This window comes from Falco cherrug, chromosome 4 (genome assembly GCF_023634085.1).
Source record: "Falco cherrug isolate bFalChe1 chromosome 4, bFalChe1.pri, whole genome shotgun sequence".
NCBI lineage: Eukaryota > Metazoa > Chordata > Aves > Falconiformes > Falconidae > Falco > Falco cherrug.
The window spans coordinates 104,760,980-104,784,699 of record NC_073700.1 but is presented as its reverse complement, the minus strand read 5'-3'; the positions used below and the strand labels follow the sequence as shown (position 1 = coordinate 104,784,699).

Here is a 23,720-nt window from a genome sequence, read left to right as displayed (position 1 = left end):
CACACCTGCCTCTGCACATGCAACACATACACAACATGGAGCCAGTAGAGGAGGCAGCAAAGGGACACATAATCTTCCACTAAATTTCTCGTAAAGATTAATGGCTTCTTGTTATTGCTGGTTACTGCTATTCATGACACACAGATTTAGTATAGCATAGACTATATCCTCTAAAATTCAGTGTCCCTGGTTTGCTTCCTCAAGAATTACTTCTGAATTAAATGCCTTGATGTTTCATTAAGTATATAATCTGGTTAGCACTGCTCATGTAATGGCAGCTTTGTTCTACTGGAGGAGCAGGAGACCACTTGTCTAAACGGCTTCCTTAAATATATACAGTAGCTTGAGCATGAGACCACTGCTGTCCATCTCCTTGGAGTTTCATTACTTTATCCAACCCAGGAAACAGTTTCCAGTCTGGCAGAAAAGACAAATCTCCTGCAGGCACTCTAGTCAGAAATTAGAAACTGCATCCTTACATGCAACCACATTCCCAATTTTGCTGCATCGGAAGTGTTAAGTGCCAGCTATTTAAGCTACTTAAACGTTAAACATTATGTTCATCGCTTTTGCAGCATGGTGCCCACGTCACAAGGTAAGCACACTCTTTGAACTCTTCTACTGATTCAACAGGAAACACAGATAGAAAAATCTTATCCCAAGAAATCATTGGTAATAAAAGTGTGCAACAAACATATTTTTTCTTTTTGTTACAAATCTGAGAGTGATATCCACGCTTTTGTATATTTTTACCCCTCCTTCCAACAGCTGAAACTGCTAGAAAGTAGGAAAATTGGACCTTAAGCAGGATTTTAAAAAGATGTAATTCAGACAAACAGATGCGCCAAGAGGAATAAGGGACTTTACATTCAGTTCTTACAAACCATACTGTCCACTGTAAATAATTTCTAGTAGATGGAAATATCCAGTCTGACCTCTGTATAAATTCAGTGCAATTTCATTTGTAAGACGTGCAGATAAGCAGCCTCAGTGCATTTTTGCTGCTACTTAAGAATTAGACACAGTATCAGCAGATGGAAATTCAAAAGCCTTTCTAAACTTGGTACCAGCATGGAAGCTATGAATAGCGCGATGGAGATTCTTGGGGAAGCCATGAATGGCAACAGAGTTGTCTGTTGGATAGCCTGAGGAAGAAGCTGAGCAACAGACTTCTCTGACTCCTTGCAGCGCTTGGGGGGAAAAAAGAGGAGGGGCAGACTTAATAGGGACCTCTCTCTCACATCAGCAGTACTTTGGCATCTTGTCCGTTTAATAACTCTGATCCAAAAATAAAACCTCCTATGTGGACAAAGCAGATGCTGTCTGGACAGATTAACCCAGGTACTTGCTTATGAATGTCTGATGACAAATCTCACGGGAACATCAGGTGGATTCCTATTTCTGGTGTTCACATTTCATCCTTTATTTCTTAGTCAAAACCTACCAAATGCATAGTGAAGAGGAACCGTTCAAAAGCAACACCAACCTCACCGGACTGTACAACAATAACCAATATTGTTCCTTGGCCTTTCAAGCCTCTGTCTGCCGTATTCTAGCAACCTCCCGGACTATCGTTCGGTGCATCCTGTATGATCCTCAAAGGTAACTATCAAGTATGACTTAACATCGTTCATCCCAATGCCCGCCTTGGAACTTTGCTTTCAGTGGAGAACACCAATGAATGACCTTGACCTTCCATGTCTTGGGTTTCCCCTGCAGCCTAAAGTAACTCCTTTGCTCCCCAGACTCCCACCTGCCAGTCCACCTAATCTTACTGTCTTGGCAAGGTTAAGTACCCAGCAGGACCAGTTGCCCCTACCTAGAAGAATATGTTGTACAATCCATTATAACCATCTTGATGGTGATTTACAGTATCTTTTACATTGTAACTGTAGCTTTGTAGAGGTATGGCAAGAAACAATTCCCTTCGATAGGAAAATGCGCAATGAGTTTGCCCAGCAGTTTTAAGGACAGAACCAGATCTGCTAATCTATGCAGTCATCTAAGGTACTCTCTTTCATTAATACTGTATGCCTACACTCTCAAATTACCATTTGCAGGAATGATACCTTAAAGCAGCATATGCGACTCTGCACTATTTAACAGATTGGAGAGACACAAATGAGACACTTGGTGGCTATTCTTGCCCCCCACAACGAGGCAAAGAAAAACTGTTTAAATGAAAACAACCCATGAAAAATGATACTGTTTTTTTTCCCTCTGTACCTGGCACACATTAAAAAAAATGTTTTGGGAAAAGTAAAGCACTGATTTCAGTTCTGTTAAAGTATGGTAGCACAGTCTTTGCATGTCCAGGTCTCTCTCTGTACAATGTAATATTGGCTTAGGGATTAAACCACACCTTAACAAAAAATCTAGGACCCAAAACATATTTGACTACCAAACAGGGGTATGAGTGCCATTGACACAAATTATGTCTGTATACCAGATGCTCCTTATTAGCTTGTGCCTGACCCACCATAGGCTTACACCTTGCAAGCAGAAAAAGTAATTTTTTTGCTATTGCACAGGGACACTTGTGTTTTAAGACCACCATCCAGTATTTTGATTTTCACTGCACACTGGCAGAGTCGTGTATTAAATATATTCCCTGAAATCTATTTTTCCCCCATCTGGTATAGTTTGCATGACTAGAGAGCACTCACTGAAACGAGGAGTTTAGGACTTATCAGTAAGGTCTTATTCAATTACTAGACATTGCAGTATGAAAATGGAAAAGATGAAATTAATTACTACCTTGAGAATCCCTAACTGTATTAGAAATGAAAAGAAAATTCATACTGCTGTTCTACCAATTCCATAGTCACATTGTAACCCTTTAAAATCATAAAAAATTACAAGAGCCATCCAGATATCATCCTGGATACACTTGTGTAGAAAAAGCTTAAACAGAGTGTTCATCAGAGAAAGCATACAGCTGAGTGAGAAAAAGCATACTGCATTCTGTTCTGCACTGTTATCAATACTGACCTGAAAGGCTGGGCTGATACACTGATCCTTGTTTCCCGCTTTCTTTAAATTACTCCCACTGAGAAAAATTGCTTATTTCTCCATTGAGCTTAGCAGCACTGAGAATGCTGCTTAAAGAGAGTCACATGTTTTTAGCTGCCTTGCTTGTCCCCAATTTTGACCTTTGTCTACATTCTTTGATTTATGGAATTGCTAAAATCGGCAAGAGATTTTGCAAAGATAGAACATATGGAACTTTTTTATAGTGTCTTTTCCTTCAGTGACTTTACTATGTATTAACTCTGTTCTTTGGGCTGAGTCAGAAACCTTATCAACATCAGTGCATTTTGCACAGACACGCTGAACATATTTTAGCCCAAACTGTGTTATCACTTAAACTGCTGTGATCAATACCGTACTTGCATCCATTACCAATTACAGGTACGAAATGCACTACTGTAAGAAGCAGACCATGCAGGGTTCATTCCTCCCCCCAAGTTATTTAAATGTTTTCAGAGATCATAGGTTAGCATTGCAAGTAACTCATTTAGAAGTCTAAGACTCGCTGAACATCAGTTTTACTACTGATGCAAAAGCAAAGTATGACTTAGTTCACTTTCCCATCCTTCATTTGGCTGTGGAAAGGCTGCAGTAAAGGAGCTGAAAACACTTTTTCCACTGACATTTTTATTAAAAAAGAAATGTGTCGTTCCAAATGCATAATGATTTGCTGGATAAGATGCAATTTTTCTGATCAGTGCTATCTCCTTACATGGGTGGTCAATAGAAAAATTAATCATTTTTAAGCCCAAAATAATTGTTAACATACTGGGAGCTGCTCTGCTGCAAAGGTCAAGACGACAAATGATCAGTGTTTTTTTACATTGATTATATGCACAAATACTGCCTGCCCTTACGAGAAGACATTTTCACATAATCTCCATGTTGCATTTTCTTAGCTATTCAGAAAGTACCCTAACATTTTCACACCGCTGAGAACTCAGTTTGGACTAATTCAGTCACATACTCCAGCACTCCTACAGTTCGTATTCTCAGCTGCACGTAAATTGCCTGAGAGAATACAAAGGGAAAGAATAATGACAATTACAGTAACAAAAATATTAACTTCTAAAGCCCCATTCTCCCACCATACCAAGAGCCCTTAAGAAGATGGCATTAACCTCACCTTGTACCTGGAAAACCAGGCGAGATGCAGGGCTGAGGAGCCGGCACTGCTACAGCCCGACTCAGGAATTCCCACCTGCAAACCCTTGGTTTACTTCTGGTCTGCTCTCACAGAGCCTGGAGTTAAAGCCTAACCTGACAGACACCTGCGGGCATCTTTTATTAACTTTGTCCTGGAAATAACTGCATGAAGGGAAGCGAAAGCCAACTCTCATCCCAGCTTTGACTTTGCAGACCTATTTCCCACGTGGTCCAAATGGCCAAATCACTTGCACACACCAAACGTGGGGACACTGAGGTTTCTGGACTCTGGACATATTTCTGTTGTGCTTTCCTGACTGCACTATTCTACCCTGTCACTGGGTATTCCTCCTCACTGTATGGGCAGCATGAGGAGATTACTTTTGCTTCTCTGCTCAGCCTCTGGGCAATGGTAGGGTGGCATAACCTCCCTGGAGCATCACCTGTCCAGCGTGCAGCGCTGCAAGCTCACCATGGTGGGTTAAACTGTAAGAGGGGAAAAATATTCCAGTTTAACCTCTCTGGGACAGAACTGGGAATAGCATCATGTTCTCATAATGATGAGCCCTGTTTTGCTCATCAGATTTCACAGCCTCATGTGGAAAACAAAGTGTATCTGGTTGCCTGTCTCCTATGGTAGGATCAGGTCCAAAAGGGCTTCCTTAATAAACCAGTAAGCTCTGGCATGAATATTGTGCTGCTACAGCATGAAAGGCAATGGAGCAACAAGCAGATCCAAAGCTAAAACCGTATCTCCGCCTCTGGATTTTCTGGTACACAATTTTTTCCTTTAAAATTGAAGTCTTTCATCAGAATTTGTGACCGATAGTCAGGAAATAATGGTTTATAATGTACTGTAATAACTGCAACAGCTTAAGTGCTCTCATATTTTAAAACAACTGGCTATACTTTCTAAATACTTTTTTTTTTTCCTTTGGTGACACATTGTTGAGATCTTTGGTTCTTGTTTTTTAAAGTTATTTTATGAATTCTTTAAAAGTGACCTAAAGATAGAAAAGTAATTAAACTCCCCTTCACAAATTAATTTTTTTTCAGCATATAAAATATTGATTTTTGTTCTTCCCAGAAGGAAAATAAAACTTTAACCATTTAATAACTAGCAAAAGTTTTGATAGGAAAAGACTCCATGTGCCATTGTAAAGTACAATCTTATTTGATTACTTTGATATTATTGAGATTACTACAAATTTCAGGGGACTAACAGAAATACCAACTGCAACAATCAAGACTGCTCATGAACACCTGCTTAGGGACTTAATTTTGCTTTAATGGGCTATTACCGAGGCGTCTCTAACAAACTCCCTCATCACCCCCCAAATCAATTCTGGATCAATACAGACACACATGCCCTATGCAGAGCCTTCTGTTCTTAGGACAGGATTAAACGATTCGTTAGTTTCATGATAGCTTGGTTAAAAGATGAAAATTAAAAAAAAAAAAAAAAAAAGAAAGAGCAGAGGCGCATGTCCCACACAGTTTAGATCTCTTCTGCTTAACAAACTCAGAATTTGCAAAGGATTGCCAGAAGGGAGGCAACTTTTTATTGATTATCACAGTAATAAGGCTCTAAAGAATCCCAGAGCACGTTGCTCAGTCTCCATGAATGATCAATTAAAAGCCTGCTTGAGAGCCGGCTTCCACAAAATTCACTGTCATTTCTTAGTGAAACTGAGGTAGAAAACAAGGTCAGTCAAGCATTTTTTACAAAACCTCTTCATTCTTCCAACCAAACAAATACAAAAACTTTGAACAGAGCATATGTCAGGTGCCTGAGTACTGAAATAACTTAATTAAAACTCTGATCTAGGTGTATCAATTATTATTTATAAACTTTAACATTATGAAAAACTTACTCCTTTACTGACTTTGCAATAGCAACTCTTTATTTTCTCTAAGATAATCCTGAGTACTATTTTTCTTTAACTAAAAATAAGACATGGGAAAAGTCTAGAAAGTGTTATAGATTCATTAGTTAAAACCCAATAGCAGATTAATAGCCTTAAAAAGCATTAAAATGTTGCACAATACAAAACCATGCATTATTCACAACTATATTTAGTCTACAATTTGGCCATGTTCTTACAGCTTCCTAGAACAACATTTAAAAAATATTTCCTTTTTTATGAATACAATGCTGTTCAAAGTATAAAATTGAGACATTGTCTACCGAACATGTAGATTTATTACACCAAGCGCTCATGAACACTGCCAGCACAAAAGAAAATGTTTGTTTTCCATGTAGTTAATAAGATTAAAAAGTCTACTTTATACAACAAAGCCACTTCAAAAGTAGTAAATGCCGTTTTCTCTATCTACCTAGTTACATCAGATTCATCTGAGTTTTGGATAACTGCACACAGAAAATCTGGTCTCAATAGAAAAAGGACATTATGCTGGTACACCAGACTGTATTTTTATTCTTTAATAATGTGATTTTAAAGAAACACAGAGAATGTATACTCTGTATCAGCTTGCTTGTCTGAGTACAGAACAAATAACACTGAAAACATTTCCAAGTGTTTGTTGGTATTTTGGGCTCTTTTTGAATCTGCTTTGCTTACTTGAAAGCAAAAGAATAAATCCTAAAAACAGGCAACGCTTTAACCTTAAAATCAGTGCAATATCTGCTCCCTCATCTCAAACAGATCGATTAGATTTAACTTTTTGGATACAGAAGAGTCCTTCTTGCATAGATATATTCTTGAATTTTCAGCCTTTTTTTTGCTTTGCATAATCAGAAACTACATTGTTTTCACTTAAAAGACAGTAACTCTATTAAACATAGTAATTTTCCCATACATATTTACAGTTCTATTTTCAAAATATTTTGCCTGAGTTCCTGAGTAAACAGAGTTCACATTTATTGATAACAAGGACTCAACACACATTATTTGTATGTAACCAGAAACAGAGGTTTAAGATGCAGAATATATAATGACGGCATTTCAGAAGAGAAACTTTCTTATCTAGCTCACTGTGAATAGCAAATGATTTAATAGCCCCAGAAAGCAGAAAACAAGCAATATATTTGCAAATGTCTTTTATAGATTAAGAAAAAGTGCTTGGAAATCCTTATCGCTCACAGAAAACCTTACAATCACCTAGCAACCTATGTTACTGCTGCTTTCAATTTTGAACAGGCAGCCTTCACATTCAAAGATGTATCTGAGCCAACTGATGCAACTGTAAGTTTAAAGCAAAACAAAAACAAAAGCAGAGATTAATTTTTTTTTTTTTTGTTATTCAAATAAATTGCCCCTACCTTTCTTCTGAGAGTACGATGGCGACTGCACTTGAGAAAAAGTAGGTTTTTCTTCTGTGAAATATTCAGGTTGGTTGTACTGATTCAGGGCCATGTCCATGTCAGAGTACTCGCTTTTAAACACGTTTCCAGGGTAACTACAGGTATAAGGCTGATTCACCGCCCAGGCCTGTTCCATATATATGTTGTTACTGTGCAGGACCTGAGCATCACAACTGCTGTAACCCTGATTATCTTCAATATATGTGCAATAATCAGTGGACTGCATGTAGCAATTGCTACCAGCAGCTGGGTGCACTTCATATATTTCTTGCATACAGTAGTTCATTTTGTTACCCTATCTCAGCTTCTACTTTACGTACACACACACATGCATACACACGCAGGCATGCATACACATGGAACGGGAGAGGAGCAATGAATATACACCAACAAAGTCGACTGCAAAACAGCCCGTTTTACTTTGGAGCAGCACCTGATGTGCTAAAATCCTATTTATATTGGGACGGCTTGTGAACTCCCCTGCCAGTCAAACATATTGGGAAGCAGATTTATGACAGTCAAAGGTCTTAATCTGTGACTGTAAGTTAATTCCAAGGGAAGATGGCAGGCAGGTAGCAATGACTACCAGACAAAGAAGCGACATCCCGACAACCCTCCTGTTCCCCTGTTTGTGTGGAATAATCATTTTATAAACCATTTCCAGCCTTTTCCAATATGATTAGAAAATGATTACTAAGGCGAGGACACAGTTATGTCACTGTAGTTGTCAACTTAAGTGTGAAGCATTATAAAGACTGCTTAAGAACTCCCAGAGGGGATACACTGAAAATCCTAAAATCAATAATCCTGTTTTTCAGCATTAAACCTAGAAAATCCAATAGCGCTGTGCTGATGACCCAAACAGTAGTCTAGTTTTACAAAATTTAGCAACTTAATCTGTCATCAGCTTTATTGATTTTGTTTTACAGAATTACATGCATGAATCAACCCAGCCTTCCACACATACACAATCTTCCCCACTGCCTGGTAATGCATTTACAGGAAAACAGCTTTTCTAAACTTCAGTGATTTGGGGAGGTAATTTCTATTGAGTTCAACAGGTGGGAAACTTCAAAATAATATAATCAGCAAAAACCCCACTGCTTAAAGATTATCAATAAGCTAATTGCCTTGCTATTACATTTTGCTATCTTTTATGTTTCAGTAACGAAGTGCTTGTAGAAGTGTATCTTTGTCTACAACAGACTGAATAGAGTAAGGAGGGTTTTTTTGCTCATTTTGGCTCACCTATGAGCTATGAACGTATCAATGCCACTACAACAAAAAGTACAGGACCTTAAAATTTCTTAACGCACCCCAATTTTCAATATAGTTAACATACCTTGTTTAATCTGCCGTTCTTTTTGATCGAGAAGACATTATTTTATTTTTAACTTACATTAGCTGCTACTTTTTTTTTTACTTGGCTTTTAAAAGATGTTTTTTCTTTACAGCACAGCTAAAATATGGTAAAACTTGTAAAGCCAGTAACAAGATGGCATCCCCTCTTTAATGTCTGTTCTTATTTTTAGGAAGCAGAATTATTACTGATCTGATAATGAGGTCTTAAGTTTTCTTTTTTTTTTATTTCACTCACTGTATTTACATGATCGCCAAAATTACAGTAAAGTTGGACCTTTTTCTTCTAGGATCTTAAGTATACATCTAACAACCCTGACAAACACACACCAAACGGTCCTCAAAAATTCAGTGACGTAAGTAAGAACTGGGCATGACATGCACATATTTCTCCCTATCCAATATTGTTTATTGTTTCAATCTAATGCAAAGATCTGCTGGAGAAATGTTCTCCCTTCCAACATACAAGCGTAACTAACGTATCTAACCAAGAAACACTGTCAATTAGCACCTGATGTGCAGGCTAACAGAATTCAGGAAAAGTGCTTCTGAGGACCAGAGAAGTTAAAATTCATCCTTGGATATTTTTTTTTTCCTCCTCTAACTATAAAAGAAGCATGTTTAACACACATTTCTTATTAACTTGCTCAGAAAATAATAATACATTTGGTAAGTCAAAATGAACTCTATCAAGATCAATTCTACTGAAGTCAATGAAGTTGCTTCCAAAATTACCTTACGCTGCTAAAATTCTGATAAACTTACATCTTACTTCGTTAAAAGCACTAATACTTACTGAAATCCCAGAAGTGAAACACAAATAAACCCTCATTCTCCATGCTGTTTTTACCAAAAATCTAACTCAACAAATAGCTTTGTGAAATACATAAAAAAGCACACCATAAAAGTTAATTTTCATTTTAGCTCAGGCCCATGATCTAGATTTTAGAAACAGTAGTTTTGTCTGTGATAAAAAGCTTGTCTTAGGCAAGATCTGATTTTTCAAGAATGGATGTTCAGCACTTCACAAACACATGCCCGTGTTTCCTAAGAAATTCTGCAATCATTGTTTACACAGAAACCCCCAAACTATACCTGATTTATGTGATCGGTTGGTAATACTGTAGTACATACAAATGTAACACATACAACCTGCCAAGCTTACTTTTCGGCACTCCCCAGAAAGAAAACATTCCACAAGTGCAATATATGGATTGTTCATTTACCAGAAAACGATCCTGTACAGTGAACAGGATTTTATGTGAGAGCTTGCACAGAGATGAGGTTGGCTTTTTACAGATTAGCAGAGCAGAATACCTAGATTCTTTTACATCACACAGAAAAGCTTTGGAGAAATAGGTTTTGAGTTCTTAGTGGGAATTTTTCCCCATGTGGATTTGTTTTGCCAGATGAGTCAAAATTCTTACAAATTTTCTCTTCTCTTGTTCTTTCTCCTCAATTTACTTTAGGTTTGTTACTGAAAAGCTAAACAGAATTGAAACTGTATGTAGACAGAGCTATCCCAGCCAGGATGACACCTGAGGATATAGTATTTCACCACAGCACAGCCTGTGACTTACTCCCTGTTCCAGAATAAATCCCTCAGCAATAGAAAATAAAAAATGTTTATGTCAACAATGCTTAGAAATGTGTCATACATACTACTTTTGTCAGAACTACTGTAATACTGCAAGGAAATTAAATTACGTTAAAAATGAAGAGAAAAAGAAAAATGGATGACAGCCCTTTCTGACCAAAAAAAAAAAAAAAAGAAAAAAAAATAAAGAATGATAAACACTGCCAGGGAATAGAATTTCCTTACCTGTAATGTGCTCGTATTAAAGAGGTTTATAGCACTGCAGATTGTTGTTCCCTTGGAAACAAATCAGTTCAAAAAACAGTGCAAAGATTTAACATCCTTATTAAAACTGAAATATTCCTAAAATATTTTTATATTAAACTCTTAGGGTCAAATCCTGCAGGTCCCTTTCATGTATCACTTTGAATTTAATCATCTGATGGAAGACAGTCAGAAGGGGTCTTTATCAAAAGTCTGAAAGCGGAGTAGAAAGCTGTATGAACAGCTTTTCTTTGTTTTGTATTCTGATTTGAATATAAGAGTTTAAATCATGTCATGTTGAGCTTTCATTGCCTTCAGCAATATAGTATCACACTTGGAATTTTATTAGTTCACATCTGATTATGTGAACACATGGAAACTAATCGCTAGCAGAGTAAAACCTCCAGTACAAGGAAACAGGGCAGTGATAAAACAGAAACTTTAATACTGCAGCAGAAGAGGATCCGAAGTTTGAACCCTCCACAGTCCAAGGTGTCAGTTCACTGTATTAAAAAAGGCAGGAATTACTTGCTGAACATGAGTCTTGAATGTCCCAAAGGTTTTGAAATACTCACCCTGATGTAAACCAGAAGTAAGTGTAGTGCGGTCAGTGATGTTACATGGGGTGGGCAGAAGTCAGGCTGAGAATGCCTGAAAGGAGGTGTCTGCAGGAGAGACAGACTACTTTACGCTAGACCACGCAGCTCTTCACCGAGTCCCATTTTAAAAATTCTGACTAAAACTTTTGATTATGAATAATCAAACACCCCACTAAAGCGCTTCTCTTGTGACTTAATCCAGTTAGAAAAACCACCAAAACGAACCCACAGAAATGTTAAGGCAAGACAGGATTCCTGTGGATGATCCTCCCGACAGCACACCCCAACCAACTGCCACCCCTGACACAAAAAGAAGGGTCGTTCAGCACAATCTACTCGGTTGCGTACCTCTGCTATCAGCATGAATGTGCAGGTGGCGTATTACCTGCAAGAGTCACGTTCTCCTGTTACCAGACCGTGCACCCCTGGTCTAGAGCCCTGGGTACCTCAATGCCGCAGTTAGGGCCCCTGTGCGCCGCTTCTAAAGGATTCGGCAGTGTCAGTGCGTGGGAGGTTTTGCAGAACATTCCAATTAGTCAGGGCAGAGTGCCGCTTCTAAAGGACCAAATGGAAGGATCTTATGTTGGTTGTGTGCACGCTTTGTGGATACAGATGAATAAAACCCCAGTATTTTGGTCAAAAAGTTTTGCACATTTGAACATGTAGTTGCAAGGATTAAACACGCCTTTCTAAACTCTTATCAGTTATGTACCTTGTGTTATCAGCCCCTAGTTTTGTAATACGTATTTTCACATTACAAAATAACCGTAACATTTCCTACTTAGAAGATTTTCTTGTTGCCTGCATTCTCTCAGCCACCTCTGATGAAGGTCATGGGGGAAAAAAACCTAGATCACGGCTCTTCAAGGAAAACACAAATCTGCGCTTTCAGGGCTCACACTAGATAACGTGGAACACATCCCAGACAGTCCCGATCCCCTATCATACAGAAAATGCACTGAAAACTGTAACAGCTTTTGATCAGAAGTACTAACATGTTTTTTGCAACACACAGCATTTGTCAAATACATCTACCTCTGTGCCCACAAGATGAGCTACCACCTCTCTCTAAGGTATATATTTGCACTACCTTATACGTTCACTTTACGTACTTTGATCAGAGGCTCAAAACAGTCCCCCAAAAATATAACTATGCAAACTTACAGATTAAACTAAGAAAACCTCAAAAATCAGACTCCAAAATAATTCCAAGTATTTACAAGAACAGAATGTTAACACTATATAGTATTTACCTTATTTTTAAAACTCTACTTGTGACTAAATCATGAAGTATGTAGTATTACAGAATGCTAGCGCTGTAAAGTTACAACAGCATTTGACAATTCCTGGAGCATGTCTCACTGGAACCAAAGACATTAAAAATTGTAATTTTGTCTACACTATATTTATTATAGCAAGTGATACAGTTGAGAGAAAAAGAGCTAAAGCCTTCTGGCATAAAATAATTTCTTTGGGTTTGCAACAGACGCAGCAAGCTTCCAGCTAGCTGTCCCTGCTTTAAACCTGAAGAAAATCTTACTTGCACAATAGCACACCTCTTTTCTCAACAGGTATTAAGTTAGTTCTTTCTCTAAAACCGCTTCTCTTACAAAACCTGCCGTACCTTGGTTATGACACGCCGCTAAATTTGTATGTGACTCATAAAATGCCAGTGTGATGTGCCTTTTATTGAAACACTTCAGACTCATTAGTCTGTTTGGGTAACAAAGAACGTCACAGTTTATATTTAAATGTTCAGATTCACTATGAATCCAGTTATCCCTGAAAATATTTGACACCTTGAATACATCTGGTTAAAAGAGAATGGATCTTGCTCTTTCACCATCAGGACTCTTCAAGGGTTTGGGCTTGCTTTTTCTTGCACTAGCTCCTTGCACTTTTCATGACACATGTACGTAGCACATGGTGTTGTCAGAAAGCATTTGCTCCTCGAGAGGTTTGCCAACAGCCTGGCTAACAAAATTCTTGAACAGCGTTCAACAACTTTTAAGATGGTCTCTGAGCAAATATTTGCCCAGAGACATTATAGACCTGTGACGCAGACAACCCAATTTGTTAAGTCTCCCCATATATCATAATTGGAAGACCCTGTTAGCAAACATCGGTTAATTACACAGCTTATTTCTTGAGAAAGTAACCACCAATACTTAAAACATTTCTGAGTCATTCCCTACTCCAACTCCTCATGAAAACTTCAAGGTAAAAAGTTCCATTTGTTCAAAAATAAAATCGAGCAGAAAGCTAGCTAATTTAGCTTGACACAACATAATTAACAGACTCTTGGCTGGGACTGTCTGGGTTTGGCAGCCTCCTGACAGCCCTTAGTAAGACGTTAAAGCGATCAACACCTGACATCTGTTAGCAAAGAGGCATTCTGAGGTAAAGAGCAACTAAATCTAAAGAAATCAGGTACTTAGACCAGTTTAACTTTTTCATGAGGTGATATCCTGCCTGACACTGTAATCTTTCCTCCTGGAGTGACGCAAGACTTAAGTAAAAGAAAACAACTTGTAATCCCTCCCTCCCAATATGCAGTCATTATTTTTTAGGTGAAGAACAACAAAGAACTATTTACCGCAGTTTAAAAAGGAATAAAAATAACTTAAGCACTAAATTTGTGCTAATACCTAAGCTACTGTGATTCTTAAAAGGAATTCCTTCAATGCTGCGCTGATGTGAACAAAAAAACGCTACCTGAAAGAAAATGGTTAATTCTCCTGACTACCGAGGCAAAGAATATTCCTAACATGAAATTCCATTTATGTGAGTTCTGTTATGTGCACTTACTGAGGCTCTGGGGATGGTTTAATAAGAAAGAAGAAAAGGCAAACACCACAGTCACAGGTGAGAGACGAACACCATGGAAGTAGTAAAAGAATGCTTTGTTTGCCTTTGTATTTTTAATGTATCAAGGATATGCTTAATTTAAAATGGCCGGGTTCAGAAAAGATTTTTGATGAGCTTATCAAGATCATAAAGAGAGAGACAAATACATTTTTAGAAGGCTAAAGGAATAGATACTGTTTTGTATTAGGTATCACACAGAAGACCCCAGTAAGTACTCATTACATTGTCATCAGGACTCTTAACAAAGCTATAAAATTGAATTATAAGAAATACTAAAAACTACAATTATCCCCGCTGAAAATAAAAATAATTAAAAATTTAAAAATTGATAACAAGAAAACACCCCCCACATAATAATGCTTTTACCAATGGCCAAACCCCTGACCGTAAACAAAGATATAACAACCTGGTGGGTTTGGTTTGGGTTTTTTTTGTTTTTAATGCAGTGCTTTCTGTGCTCTGCATAATAATGCCAGTTACCTTTAAATTTTTTTTCTTCTTTTTGGTATTCCTGGGCACTTGACATAACTTGAAAGTTTGCTTTTGTATGGCCTGGCTGTAGAATTGTGCTAGTCCAAGTTGAAGCATGTAGACATTGCGAAAGCTGCTGTCCATTCCTCTGGATATCATAATTTTTGGAGTGCCTTTTCCTACACAAATGGTTTTCCGCTATGCCCACTACGTTCCATTTCTGACTTCTGTCAGGAAGGTGAATCAGTCTGTCCCATGAAAGGAGGCCACGTCCTGGATGTTTGGCAAATACTGCAGAGCTACAAACTGTTGGCATTGCCAAAATCTTGCTCAGGTGTGGAGTTTTGGAAAGCAAGTGGTTCCCCGGCTCTCCTGACGCCGTGGCATTCCCGTGCATATCCACTTGACCGCACTGATACGATGCAGAGCCTTTCAGCCATGCCCATTCAGCCACCATAGTTCCACTTCGGTACAAGTAAATATAAAATTTTCCTGTCTGTGAAGCCTGAACAATTAGGCAGATCTACGTGGACAGGCTAACACTAGATGTAACTTTCACAACATCACAACTACAACATGGGCCTCAGGGCAAGTTACCACCAATTTATTGCCTTGCTCATATGATCATTTGAGGTCTTGTAGGTCGAGGCTGGTCGTGAACAATTTTCAGATACTTAAAACACAAAACATCAAGGATTCAGCCTTGTTTGACTTTGCTCTTATCGTACGCTGACCTGAGGGACACTCTGTTACCTAAGTGTGACATTCTTATGTGGGCATGCTTAGCAGTTCCGTCTTTGCTACCTACTGCCTTCCTCTACTTGTGGTCACTGTAGAGAATTGGAAACACTGATTTTATCACAGGAGTATGGACATTTGGGTCCAGTGTAGATAATGAACAGTACTAAAGTGGCATGATTTGATCTGATTAGTCATAATGATTAAGCAAATTTATTTATTCTTTGATATAGAAGAAACTGAGATACCATTAGTTAATAAATCTGTAAAACTAAATACAGCCTGTTTTCTATTTTTGGGTAGCAAAATGAAATGCTGTAGAAATGACACATTAGAGATCATAGGTATTCCACATTCAAAGAAATTATTTTATTTTATATCATATGTATCAAAATTCAAACACAAAATAGCTTTTTAACTTGCAAATAGAAAATAGCAAAATCCAGATATTTGCTGACTGATATCCACTGTGGGTTTAATCATGGTAAGGTATGGTTCTGCTGTTTTAATGGACCTAAGAGTTAATTTTACATACATTTCACTAACTAAACTAATTCATATACATATTAGTAAATACATGCACACTAGGTCAGTAATTTCCTGATAAACAAAACCCATAAAAAATAACTTTGGATTTCAGTTACCAGAGCTGAATACATACTATTGCTGTTTCTGAAAGTTTTGTCTTAAGACTTCTTCTAAGTGGAATGTTGCTAATATAGGACATATTCAGAAGACCTAATTATGGTTAATATTAAATACTGTTACCTTGTGTTAATCCCTGGTAGTTTATATAGCTTTCCTCAATATCTTACTTAATTTTAAATGTAAATGCATAACTTTTTTTCTGCTGGGAGTAAGCTCACCTGATATTTGAAGTTAAAAGTCCATTCCTCCTACTCACTGTATCTCAGTTGAGCATCAATAACATGAATTTGTATGAGAAATTATCTGGCATCACAGACTTCAATGCATAGGGCAGGTAAGTTAACTACAGAATTTGCACTTACCGACTTACTTCTGGCTTTATAGACCTGCTCTTAGTTCAGATTTGATTTTCTTAGTAAAACTAAAAGGTAACTAAATGCAGGTAATATGGAAAGAGAATATCACTTGTAGGAGGATAATCAGATTTAAAATAGAGTAGTGAAAGTAACCCAGAAAATACTAGGCAATTTAAAAAATCGAAAGAACAGAATATAAAACTTTTTTTCATAATTTGAACACTGCCATATCTTATAGACTTCATAATAAATTTAAACTCAGATGGAGAGGCTGGATTGTTCTGGTAAGACCCTCTGGGGTCCCTCCGTGGGCTGCGCAGAACTTCCCTGTAAGATCTGAACCAGACTTGGCTGCTTTACTCTTCTTGGCACAGAGAGGAACTGTGCACTACAACTCACCCTTCCACTAGGCTTTGTATAATCTCAGATAATGCACCTTTCAGTATAAGGCTACTCTCCTCTTCCTTGTCTTCCTTCACATTCTAGTTATCGCCCTGCATGGATAATATTGCATCTTTAGATAAACCTGGGAGTTGGGCATGTGCAATGTATATATATAACAAATACAGGCACTCCTATAATTCATTCATAAATAGATACTGCTCTGTCAATTTCTTGAGCAGACCACTGATGCCACACAATTCTCGACCCTGTTTAAAGAAGTCAGTTATATCCTCAGTTACTCAGGTCTTGTTATTAGTCCTGGAAATGAGATCAATGATTCATAATCCAGGCTGTTCAATCTTGTTAGGCAAAAACTTCTATTTTCTTCTCAAATTTATCTTTGATATTAAAGGTCATCTTTGCTGTCTTTTAGCCTATGAGGATTTGCTTTACCTTCGATTTTAATTAAAAAACATAGACTCACTGCAATGGTAAAACTTTTGCTCCCCAAGGATTCAGAAAGCATGTCACACAAGGCTTACAGATTTTTAACTTTAGCAAGGAACTCTAAAACCCTCTTTAACTTTAAAAAATAAAACACATTCTCCAATTTCTGTGTTTTCAAAGCAGAAACCAATTCTGTTATAGCTTCCATCATTTGGAATTTGCCCAGGCAAGAGTCTGCAAACACTAACCCAACCTCAAGCAGCCTTATCCTCTTTTCCTTTCAGTTCCCTCTGAAATCTGTCTCACTATTTTGACTCTTACGATAGCCATTATTTATTTAATTTTACAAGCTTCCACTTTATTTCACAAATTCCCTTTAGTCATCAGGGACATCCAACATTCAAATTTTGCTGAAGGAAGATTTGTCTCCTTTTCTTATACTTCCTATACTGTGATGCAGCAGATAATGTATGTCCTAAATTACCATTCAGCTTATTAAACCATTAAATTACAGTTTCACTACAGGAATACATTATTTATTCTACTCCTTTTGTTTTAACATATCTTGCCTGAATTTCTCAAAAACTTGCCACCACCCCCAACAGAGAATGCAGTTTAAATCTCCTGCATCTGCTCTTGGTTTTGTCAACCCCAAACTCTTGATAAAGGATGATAATGTAGTTTTGTCTGAGCTCCCTAAATGTAAGAGAAGCATGTCTCTCTCTCCCTGCAGCTACTGTTAAAATGGCTATAATCAAGGCAGAAAGCAGTGCAGCCTGCTGGGATGAATCACGACTGAAACCACAGGCCCTATTTTCAGGGTAAAGAGGGACTAATAAGAAGGGCCTAGAGCTCTTGTTGTCAATGTAAGTAAAGGAATCATCAAATAATCTGAGAGATATAAAAGCAGCACTTTGTAGCAATAACTGGCATCTGAGCAGTCAACAGTTCAAAAGACTTTCTCAAGTTCCCATCAGACTGACTTTACAGGTAAGTCTGTTTTATGGGAGCAGAAAATTTTAGGAGATGAAGTGCTCGTTGAGCTAAACTAAAAGGACAGGTGAGGAGCATCTCTCAGAAATTGTTTATTGCAGGCCAAGACTCCTAATGGATGACTTAAAGGTTGGCCTGTTCTCAGATATTTAGTGTTATCTGAATGTCACTATATAAAAGACTATAAAAGAACGGAACAATTAACTTGTTTTCATCTCTGTTATACGTGCTTTTTCTTACCTCTCTACTAGTATCTGCCAACAGTGGTAAAGGAAGAGATACAAAAAGCCTCTCCCTTCTTTAGTACTTCTCAAGAGAAGGGAGCCATTAACTTGTTACTTCCAGAAATATGGAGGTGGCAGCCAGCCAGCCAGGAGGACAGCATTCTTGCTGGAATGAGCTGTGCATCTATCCTGAACTTTGATAAAAACTCACAGTGCCCAGCACAGGACCAAAAAGCACACCGAAAAGTGTGCCTGTTCCCTGTGCCCACCACAACAACCCTAGAGGCAGCGCATTACATCCTCCCTGCTGTGCCCTGACAGCTACACCTGTTTTTCCCAGCTCAGGATCTTCCCTGTTACACTCAAGGCTGGCATTTGTATTCCCAGTAATACCACTACTGCTCCATACTGCAGTAGCTCCAGCCGACAGCTAGATCCATTGGTGATGAAAGCTGCTGTGTGACCACACAGGCAGTCCCCGCTCCTCAGAGGCTACATTGCTCACACATTTTGGGGAGTTGCAAACCTTTCTTTTTCACCCTCAGCAACAGGCTACCAGTTTTGAGGCAAACGGTAAATCAACAGGTTCTGGGATGCCAGATTATTGCTGTTTTTACAGTTACAAAGATTCTTCCTCTCACAACAAAGAGTTACTTTGCATTCCAAAATTGCTCTCAGTCTGTAAGAATTTCAGCTTGCAGCTAATCAAAATAGTAGCAGTAGGTAAATACATTAGCAGTCTCTGAACTGTCATTAAAGTTACTTGATTGTAAAACAAAAAATTGACAAAAGTGATTCTTAGGTAAAGTTTTGCCTCCTCGAGTTTACTGAAAACAGAGCAGCAAGGGCAACAGCACTTTACTCCTGGTTTGTTGGGTTTTTGTTTTTGGTTGTTTTTTTTTTTTTAAGACATTGAAGTATGCAAGCATCTAAGGACATTGAAGTGGGCTGGCTTCAGAGAGATCAACTAAGGCAAATGTAATCAGGATTAAGACTGAGGGGTGCATAGTAGGTTGATCAAGCAGCCTAGTTTTGTGTGGACCCCGTCCAGTATCACTAGATGATTTTTACTTAACGACTTAAAGAAAAAAGCAAGCAAGCTACAATTAAAGGACATCTCCCCAGCAAAATTAAAACTCGATTCATGTTTTGTACAAACATTCTAAAGCACGCAAAGTAACTGTAAGTAAAAGCATGTGAAGTTTTCATGCACGTTTGTGCTGGGAGTAATAAAATTATCTCTGCCAGACAAGGCTAAGGTTTAGTTTATTCTCATTATTGTTGAAGTCTCTTCACAGCATTTTATTTTCTTTCCATTATTTTGCTTCTCCTCTCCCTTCCTCCCCTTTTCTCCTCTTCCTTCCTCCCAAATAACACTGTAGCATTTTCTCCTTATTCTTCCTTATCAAACAGGGAAACATTCACAACTGAGTGTCTCAACCTTTAAACTAGGTATGTGTGATCCTTGAATCAGCAGAAGGGTAGAACACAGCTAATACAGACTAGCCAGATTCTTTCTTATAAATATGCAAACCCTGCCTTCATATAATGTGCTAAATAAAACCTTTGAAAACATGTGATTTCTTTCCTAAATTTTAAAATGTAAAAATGACTGACTATAAGAAAAAACGTTACAATGAGAGAAAGGGACTCTGGAACCAGTGATGTCTTACTGAAACTACTGGCTGGTTTCCAGTATTTCAGAAACGTGTGTATGAGTATGCTTGTGGAAGTAAACAAAGCCAGGACTTTTGCACTGTTACTCACTTCAGCAGTGGCAGTATTATAAAATATTTAAATAGTACATTTTAGAATATGGCTTCCACTATAAATTAGATTTCAATATTTTCAATCTTTCAAAGATTACATCATCATAAAAGAAGAGTGTGCAGATCTTGCAATAAACTTTGTTAAGAGCTTTTAATGTGTAAGAAAAGGTAACATTAAGAAACTTGTAATATACAGTGTAATAGCTTTATCCTTGCTCTTGCTGACAGATACCTTAATGAGGTCTTCAGCATGAACCAGTGTAATCACTTTTTTAAACCACACTGAATTTCTATTAACTATTAAAGTAATACTAGACATATACTTATCTCATCAAGAACCTGGGCTTGACATTATGCTCAAATTACTAAACATAAGAAAAAATTAATCAGAGGAAAAGAATATCCAGAAGAATGTGACAGCTCATCTGTAAGTTAACCAGAGGCAGGTTCTGAGCACAGAGAAGCAAATGGTTCAGGGTTTTGGTATGTACAGAGCTATCTGAAACCCCCTCCTTAAAGGAATGAATAAGAGCTGTGTACTCAAACATGGGATCTTCTGACAGCTACAGATGCAACAAAAATACTGAAAGAAATGAATGACCAAAGCTATATCGGAAAAAGCAGGAAGATGCTGGGATACCCAACGGAACTCGAAAGGTGATGTTAACAAATACAGCCACACAGATGCTAAATACATTTGACCCTCTCATAGCTCTGTACAACATGGGGGAGGGGGTTTTCCTGAGAACAAGGTACACCTGAGCATGGCAGCTCTGTTTAAACCACATGGCTCACCTGGTTACTGTTCTCCAACAGAAGCCATAAACAGATACCCAGGCAACAGTAAGAACAAAGCAAGCACACGAGAGTTCCCACCAATAGCCTCCCAATCGTTAGCTACTTGTCAGCCCAAGGGATTGCCTGAGTCCCTGGAGCCTACCTAAACTGCAGTAATACCCAAGGGATCTCTCGTTGAAGTGAAGCCCAGTCTCCTCTTGCATACACTTCTTGCAGTCACAACACCCTTTGGCAAGGAGTTCCAGTATCTGTCTGTCTCTCATGTGTAGAACCACCTCCCTCTGTTTTTTTTAAACAATATCAATTTGATGCCCAACTGACAGCAATCCACCTGTCCCGGACTCATTTTGCAGACTATTGCTTGTGTGAATATGGGAATGTTAATGGATTTTTACTCTCTCCATATCATGTTAGGTGATTTATGCCTGGGAACCTACTAAAATAGGAGAAGCCAAAACAACATTTCCAGATTATGGATCAAAATACCATAAAACAGACCTTTAGACATGCGTAAATTACAATGAAGCCATTTGGGAAATCACTCAAATCACTTCTACAAATCACTACCACCATTTTGTAAAATCCCAATTCTGAGTACTGCTCTTGCCATGAGATTTCAAATCAACTTCACATGGTCTCTCCTCAAGCCCACATTAGACCTTCCACCCTTCCCCACTGAGGAATGGACAATCTGTTTGGACACTGTTTACTAATAGCAAATCCTGGGGATATGTGCACATAATGGAAGCTTTTTTTTTTTTTTTTTTCTCAAGGTGATGAAACAGTTCAAGCTATTTTAATTCTAGAATTGCTTAAGAGATACCCAGTGTCTTGAAATAACACCTCCTGTCCAAGAACTGAGGTTTGAGCAATGGTCAGGTAAAAAAAGAGGTACTAGAACTATCAGTCTTGACAAATATGTTATTTGTGAAAGACAAAAAACAATACTTGCCCAAATAATGCAGTCAAAGACTTCTTCAGAAAGAAAAACTGAGAAGTGAGGAGAGAATTCTTCAAAACTTGAAATAAGCTGAAGCTTGGTGCAGGTCTAAACAGTTTTCGACATGTGATCACATACATAACAAAGCAGATCTAAAAGCCTGGCCTTCATGTTTGGCAACCTTTAAGCATTTCCTTAAACATCTACCTTCCTTTATGATAAGCACTGCAGCAAATCTGATGCTTTTAAAGAACATCATCAGAAATGCATTTAGGGAATGTAAAAGGTACTTTGTTTATATGGAAATAACTGGAAAATGCCTGATTGGACAGTAACTTTCCTACATTTCATTGGCAGCTTTATATTTGGCACAAAATAATTACAGTCCTCTCTACCTATAGGACTGTATATCAAGGACAGGTACTGTAAGTTCATTGCTCTGACATGCAATCATCAGAAAAACTGAACAGCAGTCTGTGGTCAGGCTTATGAAGGCCATAAAACGGCAAGCTGCAACTCCTGTGGCAAGCACAACAAAGGGAAGTGTTTTATTTTATAAGCTAATGGAGAAGACTTAGAAAAAAGCATAAGGACCTTTTGGTTTTTTTAATTAAATACTTTAAAAAGTGTCTGCCTGTGAAATCAACAAGTATGTTTTATATTGACAGCACTATGTACTCCTAACTGACGGCAGCAGTGAAACACAGTGTTACAGTCCAAGAATGATACTGAAAATTTCAAACACAACAGTCTGCTCCCATCAGAAATAGATTTCAGAAAGAAGATTATCAAAAAGAAGCACCTCTAGTTTAAATACAATTACTTTAGAAAGGGACTAAGTATACTGATGGACTATTAAAAGGAAAAAAACATCAGCACTAACATAATGAAACATACTTAAGAAAATGGCTAGCAGATGTTGCAAAGCTAGAAAAATACATGGTTTTTTTTCTCTGTTCTTTGTGAAATCTAACTAGATCCAAATTTTCTGAAACACATGTGTATCTTAATCTCGAAAACGTAGCAGGTATCCATTGAGTTGTAAATACCAAACTTAAACACCTTTAGAAACACAGACATATAAACATGTTTCTCCTAAAGAAAAACCCCCCTCTTTAGAGTGCCTTTCCCCCCCTCGTGATGGGAAAGAAACCCCCATCACATTACTAAAGAATTGCATAAAAAATTGGAACATTACAAAATGTTATACAGACTACTTGCCTTTTGAAATTTTTGTATTTTTGAAAGCACTTTTAAAAACATTAAAGTTTAAAACAAAAAAGTTAAAATTAAACCAGAATGTCTGTAACCTAGAACTTACCAAGTGTGATATTTTTAACTGCATATTCAAAAATACGCTTCTAAGTAATAAGAGCCATCATGGAGTGATTCATAGCTTCATGCAAAAACATCCCACAATATAAATCTTGTTAACCTTTTGAAAATCCCCAAAAGCTCATTACAAAGCTGCTGAATCCTGGCGTAACAAAACCTTATATTAAAGTATTTACTGTCCTTCTAAAGTGTCCATTACTTAGAAGAAATAATACACTTGAGTCAGTTGGATTTTATCATGGTCTGGCAGACAAGAAGTGGCAGACAGTGGTGTATGTCAAATTAAATTATCCTAGGAAAATCATTATAGAAATTCAGGAGAAATAATTTCTCAACGGATGCTACACAACAAACTATTTTCCAATTGAATTAATGGCAAGTTTACAGGGTAATGAGTGTTACAGTGAAAAAGACTAATGAAGAAAAGGTGGTACCTTTCCTATCCTATTA

General features: G+C 37.7%; 1 protein-coding gene across 13 annotated transcripts in view; it reads right to left on the bottom strand.

The window, feature by feature from the left end:
* THRB (thyroid hormone receptor beta) overlaps positions 1–23,720 on the bottom strand; it is a 161,370-nt gene that overhangs the window by 24,004 nt on the left and 113,646 nt on the right. The window contains exon 1 of one of the 13 annotated variants that reach the window (XM_027809089.2): positions 14,648–15,231. The exons of 10 other annotated variants lie outside the window; for them this stretch is intronic. In XM_027809089.2, the coding sequence (XP_027664890.2) occupies positions 14,648–15,095 (448 nt within the window). In that variant the 5' untranslated portion in view covers positions 15,096–15,231. Of the gene's footprint in view, positions 1–7,459; positions 7,929–14,647; positions 15,232–23,720 lie in introns of those variants that run through there. 2 more of the 13 variants (XM_005441826.4, XM_027809085.2) reach the window with 2 other exon arrangements.